The sequence below is a fragment of the Oreochromis niloticus genome, linkage group LG3, assembly GCF_001858045.2.
Source record: "Oreochromis niloticus isolate F11D_XX linkage group LG3, O_niloticus_UMD_NMBU, whole genome shotgun sequence".
NCBI lineage: Eukaryota > Metazoa > Chordata > Actinopteri > Cichliformes > Cichlidae > Oreochromis > Oreochromis niloticus.
Genome location: NC_031967.2, coordinates 33,709,941 through 33,732,600, shown reverse-complemented (window position 1 = coordinate 33,732,600; position 22,660 = coordinate 33,709,941). Strand labels below are relative to the sequence as shown.

Sequence of the window (22,660 nt, the reverse complement as noted above, 5' to 3'; positions counted from 1 at the left end):
CGCTTCGTGGCCTCATATATCCCACAATCCATAGCGCGGCGGTGGGTGTGGATAATTTTGCCGCAAAATACGGCAGAAGGGAGCGGCCGAAGAGTGAACTGTCAAAAGTAAGTACTGAATATGATGTCACTTATTTATGTGCGAATGTTTAAGAACATTAAAACATTACTGTTGGCCACATGTCGGCAAAGTTATGTGACATTAGCGATGTTTGTACTTTCAGCGGTAACTTGGTTTTAAAGCCTCTACTTCTAAATATGTATATAGTTGACCTTAATCTTACAGAGAATGTGATGATTTTATGGATAATTAAAGTCAGTCATATATCCACAAACACAACAAGCTGAAAGTCAGTGATGCTGCTCGGTTTGCAGTCCTGAATATCACGGCACAAGCAGGATTCACTGCACTGTTAATGTTAGCTATGTTATATTGCTGCCTCTGTTCGGTGGTGTCGAGCCAAACGGACTTTAACGTGTGTTTGAACGAGCTGACGGTTCACTCGTTAAGCTGAAAGAAAGATGCTTTAATCACAGGAGTCACACATGTGTCCACTGTACCATCTGGGAACTCTTCTTGTTTAGCACTCGTAATAACACAAACACTAAATCCTCCTTCTCTTGTGCTGTTTTGTAGCAGTGTGTACACCTGAGACTGTCACCTGTCTGTCTGTCCTGCACTCTCTCTCTGTTTCTTTCTCTCTGATTGTGGAATAAAAGTATGAACATGTATTTATAAGTTACACTTGTGTTTGAATCCTGCAGCTTATCGCACATTTGATTTCCATGTGTGACGACTGCAAGTGTCCAGAGTGAGGACAGACTGAGGGACCCACTGCTGCACATCATCTGTGAGGCTTTGCACCCCTGATGATCCACCAGGACAAACTCAGCAGTGTGTGAGGAAGAGGAGGAGGAAGATCCAGCAGCAGCTGACAGATGGAGAGAATAGACAGACTGTTCCCTGTTTGTGAAGGACTGCTAGGAAAGTTTAACATAACTAATTGTCTGTCCTGAATCAGTCTTATTAGGTAATGTTCAAATAATGTTATCATTCCAGTGTTTTCAGTGTGGGAGAAAGTACTCAGGGCCTTCAAGTTACACACTATGAAAGGCAGCAACAAGTTTAATATTCAGAAACCTAAAGTATGTATCAGCAGCAGAATGGAGCTAAAAATAAATGTTTGTTTCAGTTCTATGAAGCTTTGAGTATTTTGGATTAGTAGTACTGCTGTGTTTGTTGCATCATATTGCTGTAATTGTTTATATGCTTTATATATTCTGAGGTAAGTTGATCTATAGTGTTACATCATATTCTATAAGGATGTTATGTGTTTGTATACTTTCTGCCCAGTTTGACCCATTTAGCAGAAGTCAGCCTGTTTAAGGCTCTGATATCTATTCTGTATGACTTAAAGCAGTTATGACATGGTCTGATTTTCTCACCCAATAAAGGAATATTTCATATATCAGTCTGATCTTCATTCTATCAGAAACAGTTATCACAGCTCGTACATTTTCTTTTTACACATATATATAAGCATTGAACCAAATTTAGTAATGCCAACATATTGAAAGAACAATGTTTGTCTCTTGTATATAATACATCTGTATATACACTGTCAGAGATACTTGTCTTTGAGTGAAGATTTAAGGTGATAGGAAATATAAATAACTGCTACTTGCATCTTTGACCCAGAGTTCAAGCTCATATATATATATATAATCTGACAATACATATAATATTGTCCATATTATATTAACATTACCACAGTGAGATGACTTTAGTCTCATGAATAACATTAGCTAATTATTATTTACTAACTAATCTTGAAATGACTGTTCAGTACAGAAATGAAGCCCAACTATCATGTTTTACAGTCCTGTGGTCTCAACTAATCAAAGTGATGTCATGACAAAAATGAATGACCAACAAAATATTTTTTCTCCTTCATTTCTGTCACACAAAGCTGTATGGAACATTTCTCGCGGTTAGTATCATGGTTGCTAGGCAACCTGAACAGCGCGACGAAGGCTAGACCGTCCCATTTCACAAGCCTCTCACTTCCGCACTTCCCGTACTTGTAGTACGCACCGCACGTAGTACGCGTAGTGTGCGTACTTCAAGCGTGCATACCCTGAATTGGGACACAGACACTGTGTTGGAACGACGACGACAAGAATCATGCTTAAAAGCAGCTCCAAAGAAAACTGACGGTATAGAGACCGATTGCGTCCAGAGGCGAAGCAGCGGTACTTGCAGAAAATAGCGTGCATTGGAAATGTGGACCCGTATGAAACACGGCCGTGGAGTAGAAACCCTGAAGACCAACCGCTATAGCCTGACATATTTTCGTACCTTATCTGTGGAATCAGCGCTTACAAGTCGTCATTCAAACAAAGGTAAGTCAGCTCGAGTACTGCGTGTGAAATGCGTTTGATTTCCCTGCAAACATTCAGATTAGTGCAGCATAAATTCATTCATGAGGGGAAATTACAGTGAGAACATGTGGAGGCTGTTAGAGGGATAACATAGTGAGTTCAGTGCAGTGATGTCATATTGTCCTGAAGGATTTAGTTATTCTTTATGGTTAAAGAAATTGCACTGATTTATTCATATTTATTATAAATAATTCTAATTATAGATCTTGCTTCAATATTTGTATCTTGTGTCACTAAAAATACACTTTATTTTAATTTTATACATTGATTAATGACCTGCAGAATCTCCTTATCATATTAAGTGATTCATAATTGTCACTTTATGCTTTCTCCATCTCTAAAGTGATTACATCCTTGCATTACATACTTTAGGTTCATTTTCTGCAGGCAGGTTTCTGACAGAGAACAGGCAGATTTAGAATATAACATGCAGCGTTCTATAGATGGACACATAAAGAAATAAAAAATTACATGTATGTGCCAACTTTCTAAACACTGTTACATTTATGATAAAGTAGATAAAACACATTTATGTCGGCCTTGGCTCATAGTTCTTGTCTTTAAATGAACTTTGTCTGTGTGTGTTTCAGGTGCTGCACTCTCAAACACTGAATGAACCAGCATTGCAGCCTTGGGTCACTGTGAGCATCACAGGGAAGGTTGAAGCCGCCCACTGCACCTGTATGGCCGGAGTCGCGGAGACCTGCACCCATGTCGCTGCTCTTCTGTTTAATGTAGAAGCAACAGTGCGGATCTGTGGCACAAGGACTGTTACAGATGAACCTGCATACTGGGTTTTGCTGGGTAATGTGACCAAGATACAGCCAGTGGTTGGCCATAAGATAGACTTCTCCTCTTCAGCTGCCCAAAAAAAGGCTCTTGATCAAAACATAAACAGACCATCCATATTGAAAGGTAAAAGAAGCCGTCCTCAAAAAAGAAAAATCCCACCTGCTACTGTGGAGGAGTTGTCACTGCTATAATGCCATAATGTTTTATATAGGGGTCTAGATTTATGCCTGTAGTGCACTGCCATGTAAATAATTTGCATTTACTGAATAGTCATGGTGGTGAGATGGACCGGTGCCCTTTGTGACTCTGCTAGTTCTTCTGAGGAAACACCACCGTTTCTGTGACCTCAGCACGCTGACAGACCTGAAGTTGCTAAACAAGTGATAATTATAGGGAAGAAACTTCTCTTTTTCATCCGTTTAATCAAACATTTGATGCCTCAGCTGTCTCAGTCCTATAGCATTCTGCAACTACAACTAACCTGAGGAGGCTTGGATTTGGCTGCAGGTGCCCCTGTACATCCTTCTCAGCAGCACACATGTGGGTACAATTTAATCACACTTCTTCCTGAGCTTTGCTTCATCACAAGACTAAAGGTGGCATCCCGTGTCACGGTCTCCAATTGGAGAAGAAACATTTACGGACCTCCTGGTTTTGTTTTCTGATCCTGCAAAAAGACTGAGGACAACAAAGCCCAGAGAACACGAGATACACAACATCCAACATTCAGACTCAACAGCCTCCATAAATGAAGAGCACCACGTTGGTTCCGTTATACTAGATATAAGCATACGTCACATTACTGTGTATGAATAATAATCAAGAGACAAACTTTGAAGATGCAGAGCATGATGTCCCATCATCAGACTGCAAACAAACATCCACCAGGCTTCTTTGTTGGCAGAGGTGATGATTCTCCCATCAGGGATCAGTAGAGTGTATTAACCTGTGGTATAAGCAGCAGTCACTGAAATATTACTGTTTCAGATAAGAAATCTGCCACATAAAAGCCAGGATGGGAGGGATCTCTACAAACTGACTTACCTCTGCAAGTGTGAGGCTGTTCCTCCAGCTTCAACAAAAATCTGACTCCAGTCACAAACAAAAAACTCCGGCTGGGAGATAGAAAATGCTGCTTGGGTCTTGCTGGATGTTGCTGGTCAGAGTCCACACATTAGCAGAGTGCTTCTTGGTCCCACTGACCCATGTGGACAGTGACTGTGGAGAACTGTTCTGGAAAATGGAAAAGAGAATTAAAATGACAAAAAGCCAAACAGGATTTCCACAAAGACTCTCTTGGAATCAGCAATCAAAAAAATCATTGGATCATATTTCAATTAAATATGACCAGGCTCCTTAAATGTAAGCAGATAAGATCTGATTTGATTTACATCCTTCACACAGCACATTTGTCCAGGCTGTCAGGTAAACAGAATTAATCTCAGGTAACATGACTCACAGCAGAGATTTAGTAAGAAAGATTGCCAGCTCTAATATTATTACCACCAATCCAAGGACACACCAACAGCTCAGATTTCTAGAAGTATTTAAACAAATGTCTTCTGAATATTCAATTCAAGTTCACAGTGGGAGGGTGGGTTAGGGTTAGCTCTGCCACAGAATTGTTGCTCCCATTCCTTTGTGCATTCCAAGAAAGAGGGAGGAAGTTACAAACTGATCATACCACACTTCACGCGCCTCGCTATGAAACCTAACGGATCAATGGTTAAGCTGTTTTGTGCCCTTGGCCTTATCAGCACCTGTAAAGGGAGTTGTTTTCTCAAACTGCTGATGCTGAAGTAAGTTCATCTAGTTTTAGAAACTTTCACTGAACAGTCTATAACAGTGTCACAACTAAGCATATGCATAAGTACTTAAATACTTTAAATGAGAATAATAAATAAATAAAATTTCTATTACAGGAGCCAGAGCCTGTCCCAGTAATCATAGGTAGAGCAGTCTGTCAGAGGACTAACAGAGAGACAGACATCAGAGTAACAAATCTATTTAAAATTAATGTAAGCTTGCTGCAGCTGTATGTATGAACATGTGTTTCTGTGCTCACAGTCCACCTCTCAGGAACCTGCAGTTCATTTTTAGTCTACTTTAAACAGACCTCACAAAAGGCTGATGTGGCTAGGTCAGTAGTCTGATTTAAGTACGGTACCTTTGGCCAGAGATTAATCTGGTACATCGCTTCACTGCAGTCTTACATATTTTCCCCACACCTGAATAAAAAATACTGATATTTACATATAACAGCTTCAGCTGATGCAGCCTGACTCAATCTGATTCTAGATGTTCAGCACACACAGAGACACAGAGGGACTGTTTAAAGTTTAGTGTTAACCTGAGTCACTGATCATTTACAGTATTACAGAGTCTGGCAGTGTTTGCATGATTTTCCACGTCACTGTAAGCTTCTAGCTGACTCTCAGGTGTGACAGGTGTGCCAGCAGGAAAGAGTAATAATAACCTGCATCCTGAGGTTTGTCATGCAGGATTAAAGGAGCCAGGCTTTGTTCACACAGCTAGGATTGTATTTTACACTGACCCTGGGTCAGTATAAGTATCATACAGTTTAAACGAAGCACTGAAACTTGCACATATTTATTAGAGATGCATTGAAGCTAATCGAGATATTTACTGTCAATCTGTGGCTGCGATTAATCACTTTACTGGAAACTTTATTAACTAGTAACTTCATCAGTCATGACAGAAGATAATATTTCTGTCCCAACATCGTTTAAACAGTAACAGCTTTACTACAATATAAGCTAACGTTTACACCGTAACTTTAAGCTAGCACCATAAAGACGGTAAAACACGTAATATTATCTACAAATGCATCTTAAAACTGTTATATTAGCACTTGGTGTATCACTAACATAACCACATTAACATTATTGACACTCGCGGGGGGTGGCGTACTGGACTTAAGCCCGGGTTGTTTTTTCAGAAGCCCGGGGTCTTTTGGAGTGTAATTTTTTCATAGTTAGATGCCTGACTGACAACTGTATAAAACAAAAACTACACACAATATTCGAAGCACATAGTGCACACTGTGGGAATTTACGACTGTGCGTAAATCCCCCCTAATATTGGTATGATCCGAGCTCAGGCACTAAGCGACTGAGCGAGGGGGCGGGGGGAGCTGCTGCCAGTGCGCTGTTGGAGAAACGGAGACAGGCAGACAGAGGAGAACTGAAGTTCGACCAGGTACCAAAGCAAATCATTCGTACTGTACAAATAATGTAAATATGACGGTGTATCACGAAAGATTGATATCAAACTGATCACGTGACCCATATTACGTTACTTGCTCTTCAAGTGAATCAACAAATGGCGAAATGAAAAGCCGAACAACAACAACAACAATGCTGTTTCTTTAGAGTCTTAGCTTACGTGTATGTTTATTTCATATTTTCAGTTGTTACCCTCCACAGCTAAATAAATCGGTTTCAGTAATGTACTGATATACAAGAATGGACATAAGGAGCTTCTTTCGCAGAAAAAACTCAGGTAGATGTTATTTTATATATTATGCTTTGTATGTTGTTCAGTATATTTCTATGCAAAACAAGAGGAATTTCAATACACAGCAGTATATTCACAGTTGAAACCAGATATTTACATACACTTTATGGAAAACAAGAACATTTTTTTACTGTTAAACATCAATTTAGAGTAAACTTGTTTTGCTTTGGATAAATAAATATTGAAATATCTTTTGAATTAGTTAAATGTCAGAATAAAAAGAGGGAGCTGTCTATTTTTTATCCCTTTCATCAAATGTAGGAGTACATATACACTAAGTTTATTGTTAATTAATAAGAAAACTCCAGACGATTCCATTCTGAGCTGAAGAAGCTTCTGATAGGTTAGTAGAGTCCATGTGAGTAAATTGGTGGCACACCTGTGGATGCATATAAGGCAAAACACAGAGCCTGTTTCTTTGAAATGGGAAAAACAAGAGATGGCAACCAAAACACCAGGAAAAGAATTGTGGAGCTCCATAAGTGTGGCTCAATTTTGAATACAATTTGGTGCCATTTGCAATTAAGAAATACAGATAGTTTCTCTCTTTACTCTTAAAGTTAACAAATATGTTTTTATATTTATCAATCTAAAAAAAATAAACATTTAGTCTGATTTGATGTTACAATTAAAAAAGTGTTTGTGTTTTTATCTGAAGAGTATGTAAATATCTGGTTTCAACTGTATATTTGATGATTGTCAGCACAAAGAGGGAGAGAGAGGAACAGAGAGAGAGAGGAGAATGAGGACAGAACAGAGAGGGAACAAGAGCAGGTGAGACAGACATGTTAGTCAAATGGTTGTTTACCAAAAGTATCACCGTATCATAGGTACTCATGTATCTCGTACCTAGTGTTTCTTTTTAGGTTTGTTATTTTTCAAATTCTATATTTATTAAGTTATGCAGGCTTGTTTGCACAACAAGGCTAAATAATTATATAAACTTTTCTCAATCTAAATAGTGGACTTTGATAGAATTAAAAAATAAGTGTAGTGCAGGTCTATGATGATTTTTAGTGCTACTATCATCTAGTTCTGATTCTGGTTCTGTCTTGGTTAAGTCCTAAGTAGTCCTGATTTTGAACTGTTGTAGTCCTGTTTTAATTCCGGATCAGTTCTGGGTCTGGTTGAATTGGGTTTTTTTCCTCGTGTTTTGATCCAGCCCTGATTTTGTTCTGCCTTGCTGCTTAATTAAAAAACTAGTTTAAGGTGTCCTGCATATGTGATATTTATTTTTCCCTATATGAAGTCATTCTTTTTTGAACAAAACTCAAAACAACGCCTATTAATCTTTCAGTCATTTCTAACCCCCCCCCCCCCCAATCCCACATGCATACTACCCTTTAGGGCTAAGCCCCGGGCGTATCAAATGTCTGCCTCCACCTCTGCTATAAATGCTGTCCGTTTAAATGGCCTTACCTGTAAACACTGCTGTATCCACCGGATTCCAGCCAGAGTGGATTCCGGAGTCTTCCCACGCTCCAGTTAGTGATCCTCCATCTGGATGGATGATAACAACCTTCTGAACAATCTAGCAGGTGGAGATGGCCCACGTCTATGGGACTGATGTCTGCTAATAACACCCATTGTATGGACTGATAACAGCCGAAGCAGGTGAATAAAGTCACCCAGTCGCTAGCTGTGCCATTACCCAGCATACACCTCTCCCTCCATAAATGCAATAAACGATACAAAAGTAATAGCCTATAATTAATTTATCTGCTGCATCTGCTGTTTCTCAGGTAGTTGCTTACATTATATAATTTATTGTGTTCAGTACACGTCACTACAATGTGATTTCAGAAATGTATAAATATACGGACAACAGGCTCTTCCGCGGAAATCTCTTGTCGTCGATACACAACGTTTAAGGAGATCTATAGTATTCAATAGGAGGACCCTTCACATCAATTCTCGACGCGAGGGGGGTACCCTGCGCGTTGATAAGTGAAGCAGAGGGAGCCTGACCATGCGTCACACATTTGACGAGCTGGGAGTGAGAACGTGTTGGTTTGGTAGTTGTTGAAATTTTGTGAGGTTTAACCTGAGGGCAAATTAATTTTATATTTAAAAATCGATTCAGGATTTTAATCAATCGATATCACGTTATCCAAGCTAGAATCGATTTTAATCGATACATCGATAATCAAAACCCACCCCTACCAAAAATGCGCAAAGTAATTTTTTACATGAATGTATATTTTAGATTAACAGAATCCTGAGTGCTCAAAGGCTTAGGTAAATTATAGCCCTGGAGTGTCGGTGACTGGGACCAAGAGGGATTGTCCTCGAAAGTTAGGTCTCAGAAGTGGTCACAGTAAAGAGAACAGAGGAACGGGAGGGATTCTGTAACAGATGGATAGGCGGCTATTGCATGGGTGAGGGGCAGGAGCTTGACTAGCAGGTGAATGATTTTCCTGGAAAAAACTGGATGGTGCCTTTCCATTTCACAATAAGTTTTCTGAAAACAGCCCTGAAAAGTGGAAGACGACAGGAAACATGATCTGGTGTATTTTTTATTTTGATGAAGTGAAACCACATTGACATCAAAAATTAGGTACAGGGAAACAGCTTGCTTTAACTTGCACAAATGACCATAAACATTAAGCAATACCTCTAGGAGCAAACCTTTTGCTAACAATAATAATAAAAGAAATGAACTTTATGCTATTCCACTTTATATAAATACAGTAAGAATCAACTAAAAGAGAACTGCTAGTTAGTACATTTATTGTAAATACATTTAAGCATTATTAAAAGAAAAGCATCCTTTTGTTGCCCTAAGATTCAACACACCTAACTATAAAAAGTCAAAACAAAACTAGGAAGATGATTGTAAATGTCTGAGTTAATTTTCAGTATGTTAAAGTATGCAATTTTTGAGTATGGTGTAAAAATGTAAAAACTAGAAAAATGTTTCCTAATCTGCTGCATAATTATTCACAAGAAATCAAACATCAATTGAACACATCCTTCATGACTTCCTTGTTTCTGGCTTTCATCCTTCTGGTCAAAAGTGAGCTTCCTTTACATATACCCTTGAAGTAATATCTACTAATGAACTAATGCAGCAATGATATTGTCAATAGAAAATTGTACTTAGTAGTCAGTATAAGCTTTTAATGATATAAGTTTGCATATGATAGAATACTGCATGATGACCTCTTTATAACTCAGACTGTTTTCGTTCACTGTGACCTGTTATCATGCGGGGAGGAGCAGTACCTGCTAGATAAGAGCTTAATAAGCAGTTTCACTTTGTACCAGGTAGAGGAGCCTCTCCTGGCACACGCACGCACACACGCGCGCACACACACACATATTCGCACATGCTCACGCATCAACATTCCACTGAACAAACGTATTCACTGTTGTATTACTCTTCTTGTGTATAAATAAAGACCAGGGCAGTGGCAGAGTGCGAGTCTCGGAGCCCTCACGCCAAGTGCGAGTGCTCTGTGGCTGCCCTTGCATGCAAGTAAAACTGTGTGTTTCTCCTCTCTGATTCTCAGCTGAAGAAGTGTCTTAGAGTACATCTCTTGACAGATATATAAGCATATATAAATTCACTCTCACTGGTTTCAGTGACACTTTCAGAAATGATTAGAGATGTGTTTACATTACTTCTTGATTCTATTTTTTTTTTTTTTTTTTTTTTTTACCAGAGACAATTGTTTATTGTCAAGTTTAAGTTTACCCTTAGATTTGAAGGTTATAATTTTCATGGTTTTTAATCTCATGTACACCTTTTGTGTGTATGGGTATCTGGGTTAAATAAATGTTAAGTAATATTAAAACTGTTTATTGGCAGACACTTGTGCATTTTCTTTCAGAATTAAAAAATTTACAAACAGGTGCAAATCAAGATATGCACAAAATATATGCAAAAAAGAAAAATATGTATTTTAGCAATATAGCAAAAAGTTACAAGCCACAATTTCACTGAATATCCTTTTATTGGATTTTTGAAGATGACAATGAAATGAAAGTAAATGAATATAAACTATGTTCAATTATTTTAAAGGCTTTAAAGGCCTTTGATTCTGTTGTATATTTCTTTCATATTAACTGATTTAAAAAGATTAATTGTAATAGTTTTTTTTTATTTCAGTTTAATTAATATTCCAGCAAAAAGCTAGCTGCTATTCTGATACTGGTACAACATTTGGTGATAGGCAAGAATATTCTGGTAATGGTCAATAAACTGTGTAAGAGAAAGACATGGGCTTGAGGAATTTGAAAAAGGAAACAAAGAATTTGGTTGGGGGTTTGAGGTTGGAGATGGAACTGAAAGAGAATCCAAACTCCAAATGAGGATGGAAGCTGAAGTGGTGTTCAAGTTAGAAACACTTGTTGTTGGATGAGAAGCATTTATAGCTTGAAAACCAGGTATGTTACTATCATTGGATGATGAGCTAAAAGTTGCATTGTAAGTAGTAACAGAGCCACTGAAAGAAACATTCTGTGGATAAGATGCATTTCCATCTGCATTTACGCCTAACTGATGTCCAGCTATTCCTACTGGTAATCCACTTTCAGTTCGGGTTAGGGTTATCCCACATGCATACTACCCTTTAGGGCTAAGCCCCGGGTGTATCAAATGTCTGCCTCCGCCTCTGCTATAAATGCTGTCCGTTTAAATGGCCTTACCTGTAAACACTGCTGTATCCACCGGATTCCAGCCAGAGTGGATTCCGGAGTCTTCCCACGCTCCTGTCAGTGATCCTCCATCTGGATGGATGATAACAACCTTCTGAACAATCTAGCAGGTGGAGATGGCCCATATCTATGGGACTGATGTCTGCTAATAACGCCCATTGTATGGACTGATAACATCCGAAGCAGGTGAATAAAGTCACCCAGTCGCTAGCTGTGCCATTACCCAGCATACACCTCTCCCTCCATAAATGCAATAAACGATACAAAAGTAATAGCCTATAATTAATTTATCTGCTGCATCTGCTGTTTCTCAGGTAGTTGCTTACATTATATAATTTATTGTGTTCAGTACACGTCACTACAATGTGATTTCAGAAATGTATAAATATACGGACAACAGGCTCTTCCGCGGAAATCTCTTGTCGTCGATACACAACGTTTAAGGAGATCTATAGTATTCAATAGGAGGACCCTTCACATCAATTCTCGACGCGAGGGGGGTACCCTGCGCGTTGATAAGTGAAGCAGAGGGAGCCTGACCATGCGTCACACATTTGACGAGCTGGGAGTGAGAACGTGTTGGTTTGGTAGTTGTTGAAATTTTGTGAGGTTTAACCTGAGGGCAAATTAATTTTATATTTAAAAATCGATTCAGGATTTTAATCAATCGATATCACGTTATCCAAGCTAGAATCGATTTTAATCGATACATCGATAATCAAAACCCACCCCTACCAAAAATGCGCAAAGTAATTTTTTACATGAATGTATATTTTAGATTAACAGAATCCTGAGTGCTCAAAGGCTTAGGTAAATTATAGCCCTGGAGTGTCGGTGACTGGGACCAAGAGGGATTGTCCTCGAAAGTTAGGTCTCAGAAGTGGTCACAGTAAAGAGAACAGAGGAACGGGAGGGATTCTGTAACAGATGGATAGGCGGCTATTGCATGGGTGAGGGGCAGGAGCTTGACTAGCAGGTGAATGATTTTCCTGGAAAAAACTGGATGGTGCCTTTCCATTTCACAATAAGTTTTCTGAAAACAGCCCTGAAAAGTGGAAGACGACAGGAAACATGATCTGGTGTATTTTTTATTTTGATGAAGTGAAACCACATTGACATCAAAAATTAGGTACAGGGAAACAGCTTGCTTTAACTTGCACAAATGACCATAAACATTAAGCAATACCTCTAGGAGCAAACCTTTTGCTAACAATAATAATAAAAGAAATGAACTTTATGCTATTCCACTTTATATAAATACAGTAAGAATCAACTAAAAGAGAACTGCTAGTTAGTACATTTATTGTAAATACATTTAAGCATTATTAAAAGAAAAGCATCCTTTTGTTGCCCTAAGATTCAACACACCTAACTATAAAAAGTCAAAACAAAACTAGGAAGATGATTGTAAATGTCTGAGTTAATTTTCAGTATGTTAAAGTATGCAATTTTTGAGTATGGTGTAAAAATGTAAAAACTAGAAAAATGTTTCCTAATCTGCTGCATAATTATTCACAAGAAATCAAACATCAATTGAACACATCCTTCATGACTTCCTTGTTTCTGGCTTTCATCCTTCTGGTCAAAAGTGAGCTTCCTTTACATATACCCTTGAAGTAATATCTACTAATGAACTAATGCAGCAATGATATATAAGCATATATAAATTCAGTCTCACTGGTTTCAGTGACACTTTCAGAAATGATTACAGATGTGTTTACATTACTTCTTGATTCTATTTTTTTTTTTTTTTTTACCAGAGACAATTGTTTATTGTCAAGTTTAAGTTTACCCTTAGATTTGAAGGTTATAATTTTCATGGTTTTTATCTCATGTATACCTTTTGTGTGTATGGGTATCTGGGTTAAATAAATTTTAAGTAATATTAAAACTGTTTATTGGCAGACACTTGTGCATTTTCTTTTAGAATTAAAAAATTTACAAACAGGTGCAAATCAAGATATGCACAAAATATATGCAAAAAAGAAAAATATGTATTTTAGCAATATAGCAAAAAGTTACAAGCCACAATTTCACTGAATATCCTTTTATTGGATTTTTGAAGATGACAATGAAATGAAAGTAAATGAATATAAACTATGTTCAATTATTTTAAAGGCTTTAAAGGCCTTTGATTCTGTTGTATATTTCTTTCATATTAACTGATTTAAAAAGATTAATTGTAATAGTTTTTTTTTAATTTCAGTTTAATTAATATTCCAGCAAAAAGCTAGCTGCTATTCTGATACTGGTACAACATTTGGTAATAGGCAAGAATATTCTGGTAATGGTCAATAAACTGTGTAAGAGAAAGACATGGGCTTGAGGAATTTGAAAAAGGAAACAAAGAATTTGGTTGGGGGTTTGAGGTTGGAGATGGAACTGAAAGAGAATCCAAACTCCAAATGAGGATGGAAGCTGAAGTGGTGTTCAAGTTAGAAACACTTGTTGTTGGATGAGAAGCATTTATAGCTTGAAAACCAGGTATGTTACTATCATTGGATGATGAGCTAAAAGTTGCATTGTAAGTAGTAACAGAGCCACTGAAAGAAACATTCTGTGGATAAGATGCATTTCCATCTGCATTTCCGCCTAACTGATGTCCAGCTATTCCTACTGGTAATCCACTTTCAGTTCTGCCTACAACTCCGCCTACTTCTGGTGCATTTCCAGCACCACCTACTCCCAATATACTTAGAGAACCTCCTACTCCTAATGCACTTGCACCTCCCCCTATTGCTGAAGCACTTGCAGCTATGATTGCAGCTAGCACACTTCCACCTCCACCAAGTGCAAGAGTTCCACTCAGTATTTTTTTTAAAACGGCTTTTAAGTCCTGAACTGAATTTCCCTCTGGACTGCCTTCATTTGGTGTATTAGTTTGTTCCTTTTTGTGTTCATCCTCATCTTGCTTCTTTTTTGTTGTGGTAGCCGTGGTTGTAGTGGAAGTTGTTGTTGTAGCAGTAATAGGGTGTGTTGTTGAAACTCTTGAAGTCTGGGCTTTAGTTGTAGGAAGAGTAGTGGTAAGGAAAGTGGTTGTTAGTTTTAAAGTAGTTAGTGTGTCTGCAGATGTAGGTATGAATGTGGTACTAGGGTGGCCAGTGAAAGAGGGGGAAGTGGCAGATGTGTTAGTAGGTGGGAAAGATGTTGTAGTAACAGGAGGAAATGTTGTTGTGAAGGGGCCAGATGTTGTAGTAAGATGAAGCGATGAAGTTCTGACAGGGTCCGATGTGGTACTGAAATGGCCAGATGTTGTAGAAATAGGAAGCAATGTAGTTGTGACAGGGTTCGATGTGGTAGTGAAGGGGCCAGATGTGGTTGAAGTTGGACCAGATGTTGTAGTAGGAGGAAGAGATGAAGTTCTGACAGGGTTCGATGTGGTAGTGAAGGGGCCAGATGTGGTAGTAGGAGGAAGAGATGAAGTTCTGACAGGGTCCGATGTGGTAGTGAAGGGGCCAGATGTGGTTGAAGTTGGGCCAGATGTTGTAGTAAGAGGAAGCGATGTAGTTGTGACCGGGTCTGATGTGGTAGTGAAGGCATCGGATGTGCTAGATGTTGAGCCAGATGTTGCAGTAACAGGAAGAGATGTGATAGTTAAGGGGGCCGATGTTGTAGTTAGAGGAAGAGATGTAGTTGTGACAAGGTTCGATGTGGTAGTGAAGGGGCCAGATGTGGTAGAAGTTGTTCCAGATGTGTTAGTGACAGGCTCCGATGTGGTAGTGAAGTGGCCAGATGTTGTAGAAATATTAAGCAATTTAGTTGTTACAGGGTTCGATGTGGTAGTGAAGCTGACAGATGTGGTAGTAAGAGGAAGAGACGTAGTCGTGACAGGGTCCGATGTGGTAGTGAAGGGGCCAGATTTGGTAGAAATTGGTCCAGATGTTGTAGTGAGAGGAAGCGATGTAGTTACTTTGTCTGATGTGGTAGTGAAGGGGCCAGATGTTGTTGTGAGAGGAAGAGATGTAGTTGTGACAGTCTCCGATATGGTAGTGAAGGCGTCAGATGTGCTAGATGTTGAGACAGATGTCGCAGTAACAGGAAGTGATGTGTTAGTTAAGGGGGCAGATGTTGTAGTGAGAGGAAGAGATGAAGTTCTGACAAGGTCCGATGTGGTAGTGAAGGGGCCAGATGTGGTAGAAGTTGGGCCAGATGTTGTAGTAGGAGGAAGAGATGAAGTTCTGACAGGGTCCGATGTGGTAGTGAAGGGGCCAGATGTGGTTGAAGTTGGTCCAGATGTTGTAGTAGGAGGAAGAGATGAAGTTCTGACAGGGTCCGATGTGGTAGTGAAGGGGCCAGATTTGGTAGAAGTTGGTCCAGATGTTGTAGTGAGAGGAAGATGTGTGGTAGTGAAGGGGCCAGATGTTGTAGTAAGAGGAAGTGTTGTAGTTGTGATCGGGTTCGATGTGGTAGTGAAGGTGTCAGATATGCTAGATGTTGAGCCAGATGTTGCAGTAACAGAAAGAGATGTGTTAGTTAAGGGGTCTGATGTTGTAGTGAGAGGAAGCGATGTAGTTGTGACCGGGTCTGATGTGGTAGTGAAGGGGCCAGATGTTGTTGTGAGAGGAAGAGATGTAGTTGTGACAGTCTCCGATGTTGTAGTGAAGGCGTCAGATGTGGTAGATGTTGAGCCAGATGTTGCAGTAACAGGAAGAGATGTGATAGTTAAGGGGGCAGATGTTATAGTGAGAGGAAGAGATGTAGTTGTGACAAGGTTTGATGTGGTAGTGAAGGGGCCGGATGTGGTAGAAGTAGTTCCAGATGTGGTAGTGACAGGGTCTGGTGTGGTAGTGAAGAGGCCAGTTGTTGTAGAAATATTAAGCGATGTAGTTGTGACAGGGTTTGATGTGGTAGTGAAGGGGCCAGATTTGGTAGAAGTTGGGCCAGATGTTGTAGTGAGCGGAAGAGATGTGGTAGTGAAAGGGCCGGATGTGGTAGAAGTAGTTCCAGATGTGGTAGTGACAGGGTCTGGTGTGGTAGTGAAGAGGCCAGTTGTTGTAGAAATATTAAGCGATGTAGTTGTGACAGGGTTTGATGTGGTAGTGAAGGGGCCAGATGTGGTTGAAGTTGGACCAGATGTGGTAGTAAGAGGAAGAGATGTAGTTTTGACAGGGTCCAATGTGGTAGTGAAGCGGCCAGATTTGGTAGAAGTTGGTCCAGATGTTGTAGTGAGAGGAAGAGATGTGGTAGTGAAAGGGCCGGATGTTGTAGTAAGAGGAAGCGATGTAGTTACTTGGTCTGATGTGGTAGTGAAGTGGCCAGATGTTTTTGTGAGAGGAAGAGATGTAGTTGTGTCCGTGTCCGATGTGGTAGTGAAGGCGTCAGGTGTGCTAGATGTTGAACCAGATGTCGCAGTAACAGGAAGAGATGTGTTAGTTAAGGGGGCAGATGTTGTAGTGAGAGGAAGAGATGTAGTCTTGACAGGAGCCGATGTGGTAGTGAAGGGGCCAGATTTTGTAGAAGTTGGTCCAGATGTTGTAGTGAGAGGAAGAGATGTGGTAGTGAAGGGGCCAGATGTTGTAGTAGGAGGAAGTGTTTTACTTGTGACCGGGTTCGATGTGGTAGTGAAGGTGTCAGATATGCTAGATGTTGAGCCAGATGTCGCAGTAACAGAAAGAGATGTGTTAGTTAAGGGGGCAGATGTTGTAGCGAGAGGAAGAGATGTGGTTGTGACCGGGTCTGATGTGGTAGTGAAGGGGCCAGATTTGGTAGAAGTTGGTCCAGATGTTGTAGTGAGAGTAAGAGATGTGGTAGTGAAGAGACCAGATGTTGTAGTAAGAGGAAGCGATGTAGTTGTGACCGGGTCTGATGTGGTAGTGAAGGGGCCAGATGTTTTTGTGAGAGGAAGAGATGTAGTTGTGACAGTCTCCGATGTTGTAGTGAAGGCGTCGGATGTGCTAGATGTTGAGCCAGATGTTGCAGTAACAGGAAGAGATGTGATAGTTAAGGGGGCAGATGTTGTAGTGAGAGGAAGAGATGTAGTTCTGACAGGGTTCGATGTGGTAGTGAAGGGGCCGGATGTGGTAGAAGTAGTTCCAGATGTGGTAGTGACAGGGTCTGGTGTGGTAGTGAAGAGGCCAGTTGTTGTAGAAATATTACGCGATGTAGTTGTGACAGGGTTTGATGTGGTAGTGAAGGGGACAGATGTGGTAGAAGTTGGGCCAGATGTTGTAGTGAGCGGAAGCGATGTAGTTATTTGATCTGATGTGGTAGTTAAGGGGCGAGATGTTGTTGTGAGAGGAAGAGATGTAGTTGTGTCCGTGTCCGATGTGGTAGTGAAGGCGTCAGGTGTGCTAGATGTTGAGCCAGATGTTGCAGTAAGAGGAAGAGATGTGTTAGTTAAGGGGGCAGATGTTGTAGTGAGAGGAAGAGATGTAGTTGTGACAGTGGCCGATGTGGTAGTGACGCGGCCAGATGTGGTAGAAGTTGGTCCAGATGTTGTAGTGAGAGGAAGAGATGTGGTAGTGAAGGGGCCGGATGTTGTAGTAAGAGGAAGCGTTGTAGTTGTGACCGGGTTCGATGTGGTAGTGAAGGGGCCAGATTTGGTAGAAGTTGGTCCAGATGTTGTAGTTAGAGGAAGAGATGTGTTAGTTAAGGGGGCAGATGTTGTAGTGAGAGGAAGAGATGTAGTTGTGACAAGGTTCAATGTGGTAGTGGAGGGGCCAGATGTTGTTGTGAAAGGAAGAGATGTAGTTGTGACAGTCTCCGATGTTATATTGAAGGCGTCAGATGTGCTAGATGTTGAGACAGATGTCGCAGTAACAGGAAGAGATGTGATAGTTAAGGGGGCAGATGTTATAGTGAGAGGAAGAGATGTAGTTGTGAGAAGGTTCGATGTGGTAGTGAAGGGGCCGGATGTGGTAGAAGTAGTTCCAGATGTGGTAGTGACAGGGTCTGGTGTGGTAGTGAAGTGGCCAGTTGTTGTAGAAATAGAAAGCAATGTAGTTGTGACAGGGTTTGATGTGGTAGTTAAGGCGTCAGGTGTGCTAGATGTTGAACCAGATGTCGCAGTAACAGGAAGAGATGTGTCAGTTAAGGGGACAGATGTTGTAGTGAGAGGAAGAGATGTAGTTGTGACCAGCTTCGATGTGGTTGTGAAGGGGCCAGATTTGGTAGAAGTTGGTCCAGATGTTGTAGTAAGAGGAAGCGATGTATTTGTGACCGGGTCTGATGTGGTAGTGAAGGGGCCAGATGTTGTTGTGAAAGGAAGAGATGTAGTTGTGACAGTCTCCGATGTTGTAGTGAAGGCGTCAGATGTGCTAGATGTTGAGCCAGATGTCGCAGTAACAGGAAGAGATGTGTTAGTTAAGGGGGCAGATTTGGTAGAAGTTGTTCCAGATTTGTTAGTGACCGGGTCTGATGTGGTAGTGAAGTGGCCAGTTGTTGTAGAAATAGGAAGCAATGTAGTTATGACAGGGTTCGATGTGGTAGTGAAGGGGCCGGATGTGGTAGAAGTAGTTCCAGATGTGGTAGTGACAGGGTCTGGTGTGGTAGTGAAGAGGCCAGTTGTTGTAGAAATATTACGCGATGTAGTTGTGACAGTGTTTGATGTGGTAGTGAAGGGGCCAGATGTGGTAGTAAGAGGAAGAGATGTAGTTTTGACAGGGTCCAATGTGGTAGTGAAGGGGCCAGATTTGGTAGAAGGTGGGCCAGATGTTGTAGTGAGCGGAAGAGATGTGGTAGTGAAGGGGCCAGATGTTGTAGTAAAAGGAAGCGATGTAGTTACTTGGTCTGATGTGGTAGTTAAGGGGCGAGATGTTGTTGTGAGAGGAAGAGATGTAGTTGTGACAAGTTTTGATGTGGTAGTGAAGGGGCCGGATGTGGTAGAAGTAGTTCCAGATGTGGTAGTGACAGGGTCTGGTGTGGTAGTGAAGTGGCCAGTTATTGTAGAAATAGGAAGCAATGTAGTTGTGACAGGGTTTGATGTGGTAGTGAAGGGGACAGATGTTGTAGTAAGAGGAAGAGATGTAGTTTTGACAGGGTCCAATGTGGTAGTGAAGGGGCCAGATTTGGTAGAAGTTGGGCCAGATGTTGTAGTGAGCGGAAGTGATGTGGTAGTGAAGGGGCCAGATGTTGTAGTAAGAGGAAGCGATGTAGTTACTTGGTCTGATGTGGTAGTTAAGGGGCGAGATGTTGTTGTGAGATTAAGAGATGTAGTTGTGTCCATGTCCGATGTGGTAGTTAAGGCGTCAGCTGTGCTAGATGTTGAACCAGATGACGCAGTAACAGGAAGAGATGTGTCAGTTAAGGGGGCAGATGTTGTAGTGAGAGGAAGAGATGTAGTTGTGACCAGGTTCGATGTGGTAGTGAAGGGGCCAGATTTGGTAGAAGTTGCTCCAGATGTTGTAGTGAGAGGAAGAGATGTGGTAGTGAAGAGACCAGATGTTGTAGTAAGAGTAAGCGATGTAGTTGTGACAGTCTCTGATGTTGTAGTGAAGGCGTCAGATGTGCTAGATGTTGAGCCAGATGTCGCAGTAACAGGAAGAGATGTGATAGTTAAGGGGGTAGATGTTGTAGTGAGAGGAAGAGATGTAGTTGTGACAAGGTTCGATGTGGTAGTGAAGGGGCCGGATGTGGTAGAAGTAGTTCCAGATGTGGTAGTGACAGGGTCTGGTGTGGTAGTGAAGAGGCCAGTTGTTGTAGAAATATTAAGCGATGTAGTTGTGACAGGGTTTGATGTGGTAGTGAAGGGGCCAGATTTGGTAGAAGTTGGGCCAGATGTTGTAGTGAGCGGAAGAGATGTGGTAGTGAAGGGGCCAGATGTGGTAGTAAGAGGAAGAGATGTAGTTTTGACAGGGTCCAATGTGGTAGTGAAGTGGCCAGATTTGGTAGAAGTTGGTCCAGATGTTGTAGTGAGAGGAATAGATGTGGTAGTGAAAGGGCCGGATGTTGTAGTAAGAGGAAGCGATGTAGTTACTTGGTCTGATGTGGTAGTGAAGTGGCCAGATGTTTTTGTGAGAGGAAGAGATGTAGTTGTGTCCGTGTCCAATGTGGTAGTGAAGGCGTCAGGTGTGCTAGATGTTGAATCAGATGACGCAGTAACAGGAAGAGATGTGTCAGTTAAGGGGGCAGATGTTGTAGTGAGAGGAAGAGATGTAGTCTTGACAGGGGCCGATGTGGTAGTGAAGCGGCCAGATTTGGTAGAAGTTGGTCCAGATGTTGTAGTGAGAGGAAGAGATGTGGTAGTGAAAGGGCCGGATGTTGTAGTAAGAGGAAGCGATGTAGTTACTTGGTCTGATGTGGTAGTGAAGTGGCCAGATGTTTTTGTGAGAGGAAGAGATGTAGTTGTGTCAGTGTCCGATGTGGTAGTGAAGGAGTCAGATGTGCTAGATGTTGAGCCGGATGTCGCAGTAACAGGAAGAGATGTGTTAGTTAAGGGGGCAGATTTGGTAGAAGTTGTTCCAGATTTGTTAGATATAGGGTCTGATGTGGTAGTGAAGTGGCCAGTTGTTGTAGAAATAGGTAGCAATGTAGTTGTATCAGGGTTCGATGTGGTAGTGAAGAGGCCAGATGTGGTTGAAGTTGGTCCAGATGTTGTAGTAGGAGGAAGAGATGTAGTTGTGACAGGGTCCGATGTGGTAGTGAAGCGGCCAGATTTGGTAGAAGTTGGTCCAGATGTTGTAGTGAGAGGAAGAGATGTGGTAGTGAAGGGGCCAGATGTTGTAGTAGGAGGAAGTGTTTTACTTTTGACCGGGTTCGATGTGGTAGTGAAGGTTTCAGATATGCTAGATGTTGAGCCAGATGTTGTAGTAACAGAAAGAGACGTGTTAGTTAAGGGGGCAGATGTTGTAGCGAGAGGAAGAGATGTTGTTGTGACCGGGTCTGATGTGGTAGTGAAGGGGCCAGATTTGGTAGAAGTTGGTCCAGATGTTGTAGTGAGAGTAAGAGATGTGGTAGTGAAGAGACCAGATGTTGTAGTAAGAGGAAGCGATGTAGTTGTGACCGGGTCTGATGTGGTAGTGAAGGGGTCAGATGTTTTTGTGACAGGAAGAGATGTAATTGTGACAGTCTCCGATGTTGTAGTGAAGGCGTCGGATGTGCTAGATGTTGAGCCAGATGTTGCAGTAACAGGAAGAGATGTGATAGTTAAGGGGGCAGATGTTGTAGTGAGAGGAAGAGATGTAGTTCTGACAGGGTTCGATGTGGTAGTGAAGGGGCCGGATGTGGTAGAAGTAGTTCCAGATGTGGTAGTGACAGGGTCTGGTGTGGTAGTGAAGAGGCCAGTTGTTGTAGAAATATTACGCGATGTAGTTGTGACAGGGTTTGATGTGGTAGTGAAGGGGACAGATGTGGTAGAAGTTGGGCCAGATGTTGTAGTGAGCGGAAGCGATGTAGTTACTTGATCTGATGTGGTAGTTAAGGGGCGAGATGTTGTTGTGAGAGGAAGAGATGTAGTTGTGTCCGTGTCCGATGTGGTAGTGAAGGCGTCAGGTGTGCTAGATGTTGAGCCGGATGTCGCAGTAACAGGAAGAGATGTGTTAGTTAAGGGGGCAGATGTTGTAGTGAGAGGAAGAGATGTAGTTGTGACAGGGGCCGATGTGGTAGTGACGCGGCCAGATGTGGTAGAAGTTGGTCCAGATGTTGTAGTGAGAGGAAGAGAGGTGGTAGTGAAGGGGCCGGATGTTGTAGTAAGAGGAAGCGTTGTAGTTGTGACCGGGTTCGATGTGGTAGTGAAGGGGCCAGATTTGGTAGAAGTTGGTCCAGATGTTGTAGTGAGAGGAAGAGATGTGTTAGTTAAGGGGGCAGATGTTGTAGTGAGAGGAAGAGATGTAGTTGTGACAAGGTTCAATGTGGTAGTGGAGGGGCCATATGTGGTAGAAGTTGTTCCAGATTTGGTAGTGACAGGGTCCGATGTGGCAGTGAAATGGCCAGTTGTTGTAGAAGGAGGAAGCAATGTAGATGTCACAGGGTTCGATGTGGTAGTGAAGGGGCCAGATGTGGTTGAAGTTGGGCCAGATGTTGTAGTGAGAGGAAGAGATGTGGTAGTGAAGGGGCCAGATGTTGTAGTAGGAGGAAGCGATGTAGTTACTTGGTCTGATGTGGTAGTGAAGGGGCCAGATGTTGTTGTGAGAGGAAGAGATCTAGTTGTGACAGTCTCCGATGTGGTAGTGAAGGCGTCAGGCGTGCTAGATGTTGAGCCAGATGTTGCAGTAACAGGAAGAGATGTGATAGTTAAGGGGGCAGATGTTATAGTGAGAGGAAGAGATGTAGTTGTGAGAAGGTTCGATGTGGTA

General features: G+C 41.4%; 1 protein-coding gene and 1 long non-coding RNA gene across 2 annotated transcripts; both read right to left on the bottom strand.

Annotated features, from left to right (window-relative positions):
• Positions 1 to 3,663: 3,663 nt before the first annotated feature.
• Positions 3,664 to 4,686, bottom strand: LOC102078910 (uncharacterized). The gene is made up of 2 exons (XR_003219374.1): positions 4,278 to 4,686; positions 3,664 to 4,179 (listed from the first exon to the last, which is right to left on the bottom strand). It is a non-coding gene; the product is annotated as an uncharacterized LOC102078910 (long non-coding RNA).
• A 2,575-nt stretch (positions 4,687 to 7,261) lies between these two features.
• On the bottom strand, positions 7,262 to 22,656 carry LOC112845466 (mucin-2-like; the record flags this gene model as incomplete). Its single annotated transcript, XM_025904892.1, has 6 exons — positions 7,262 to 7,309; positions 14,342 to 14,429; positions 14,613 to 14,977; positions 15,340 to 17,239; positions 18,602 to 19,372; positions 20,189 to 22,656. Coding segments are annotated over 6 exons (5,640 nt in total), but the record flags the coding sequence as incomplete, so codon positions are not given.
• Between the last annotated feature and the right edge of the window lie 4 nt (positions 22,657 to 22,660).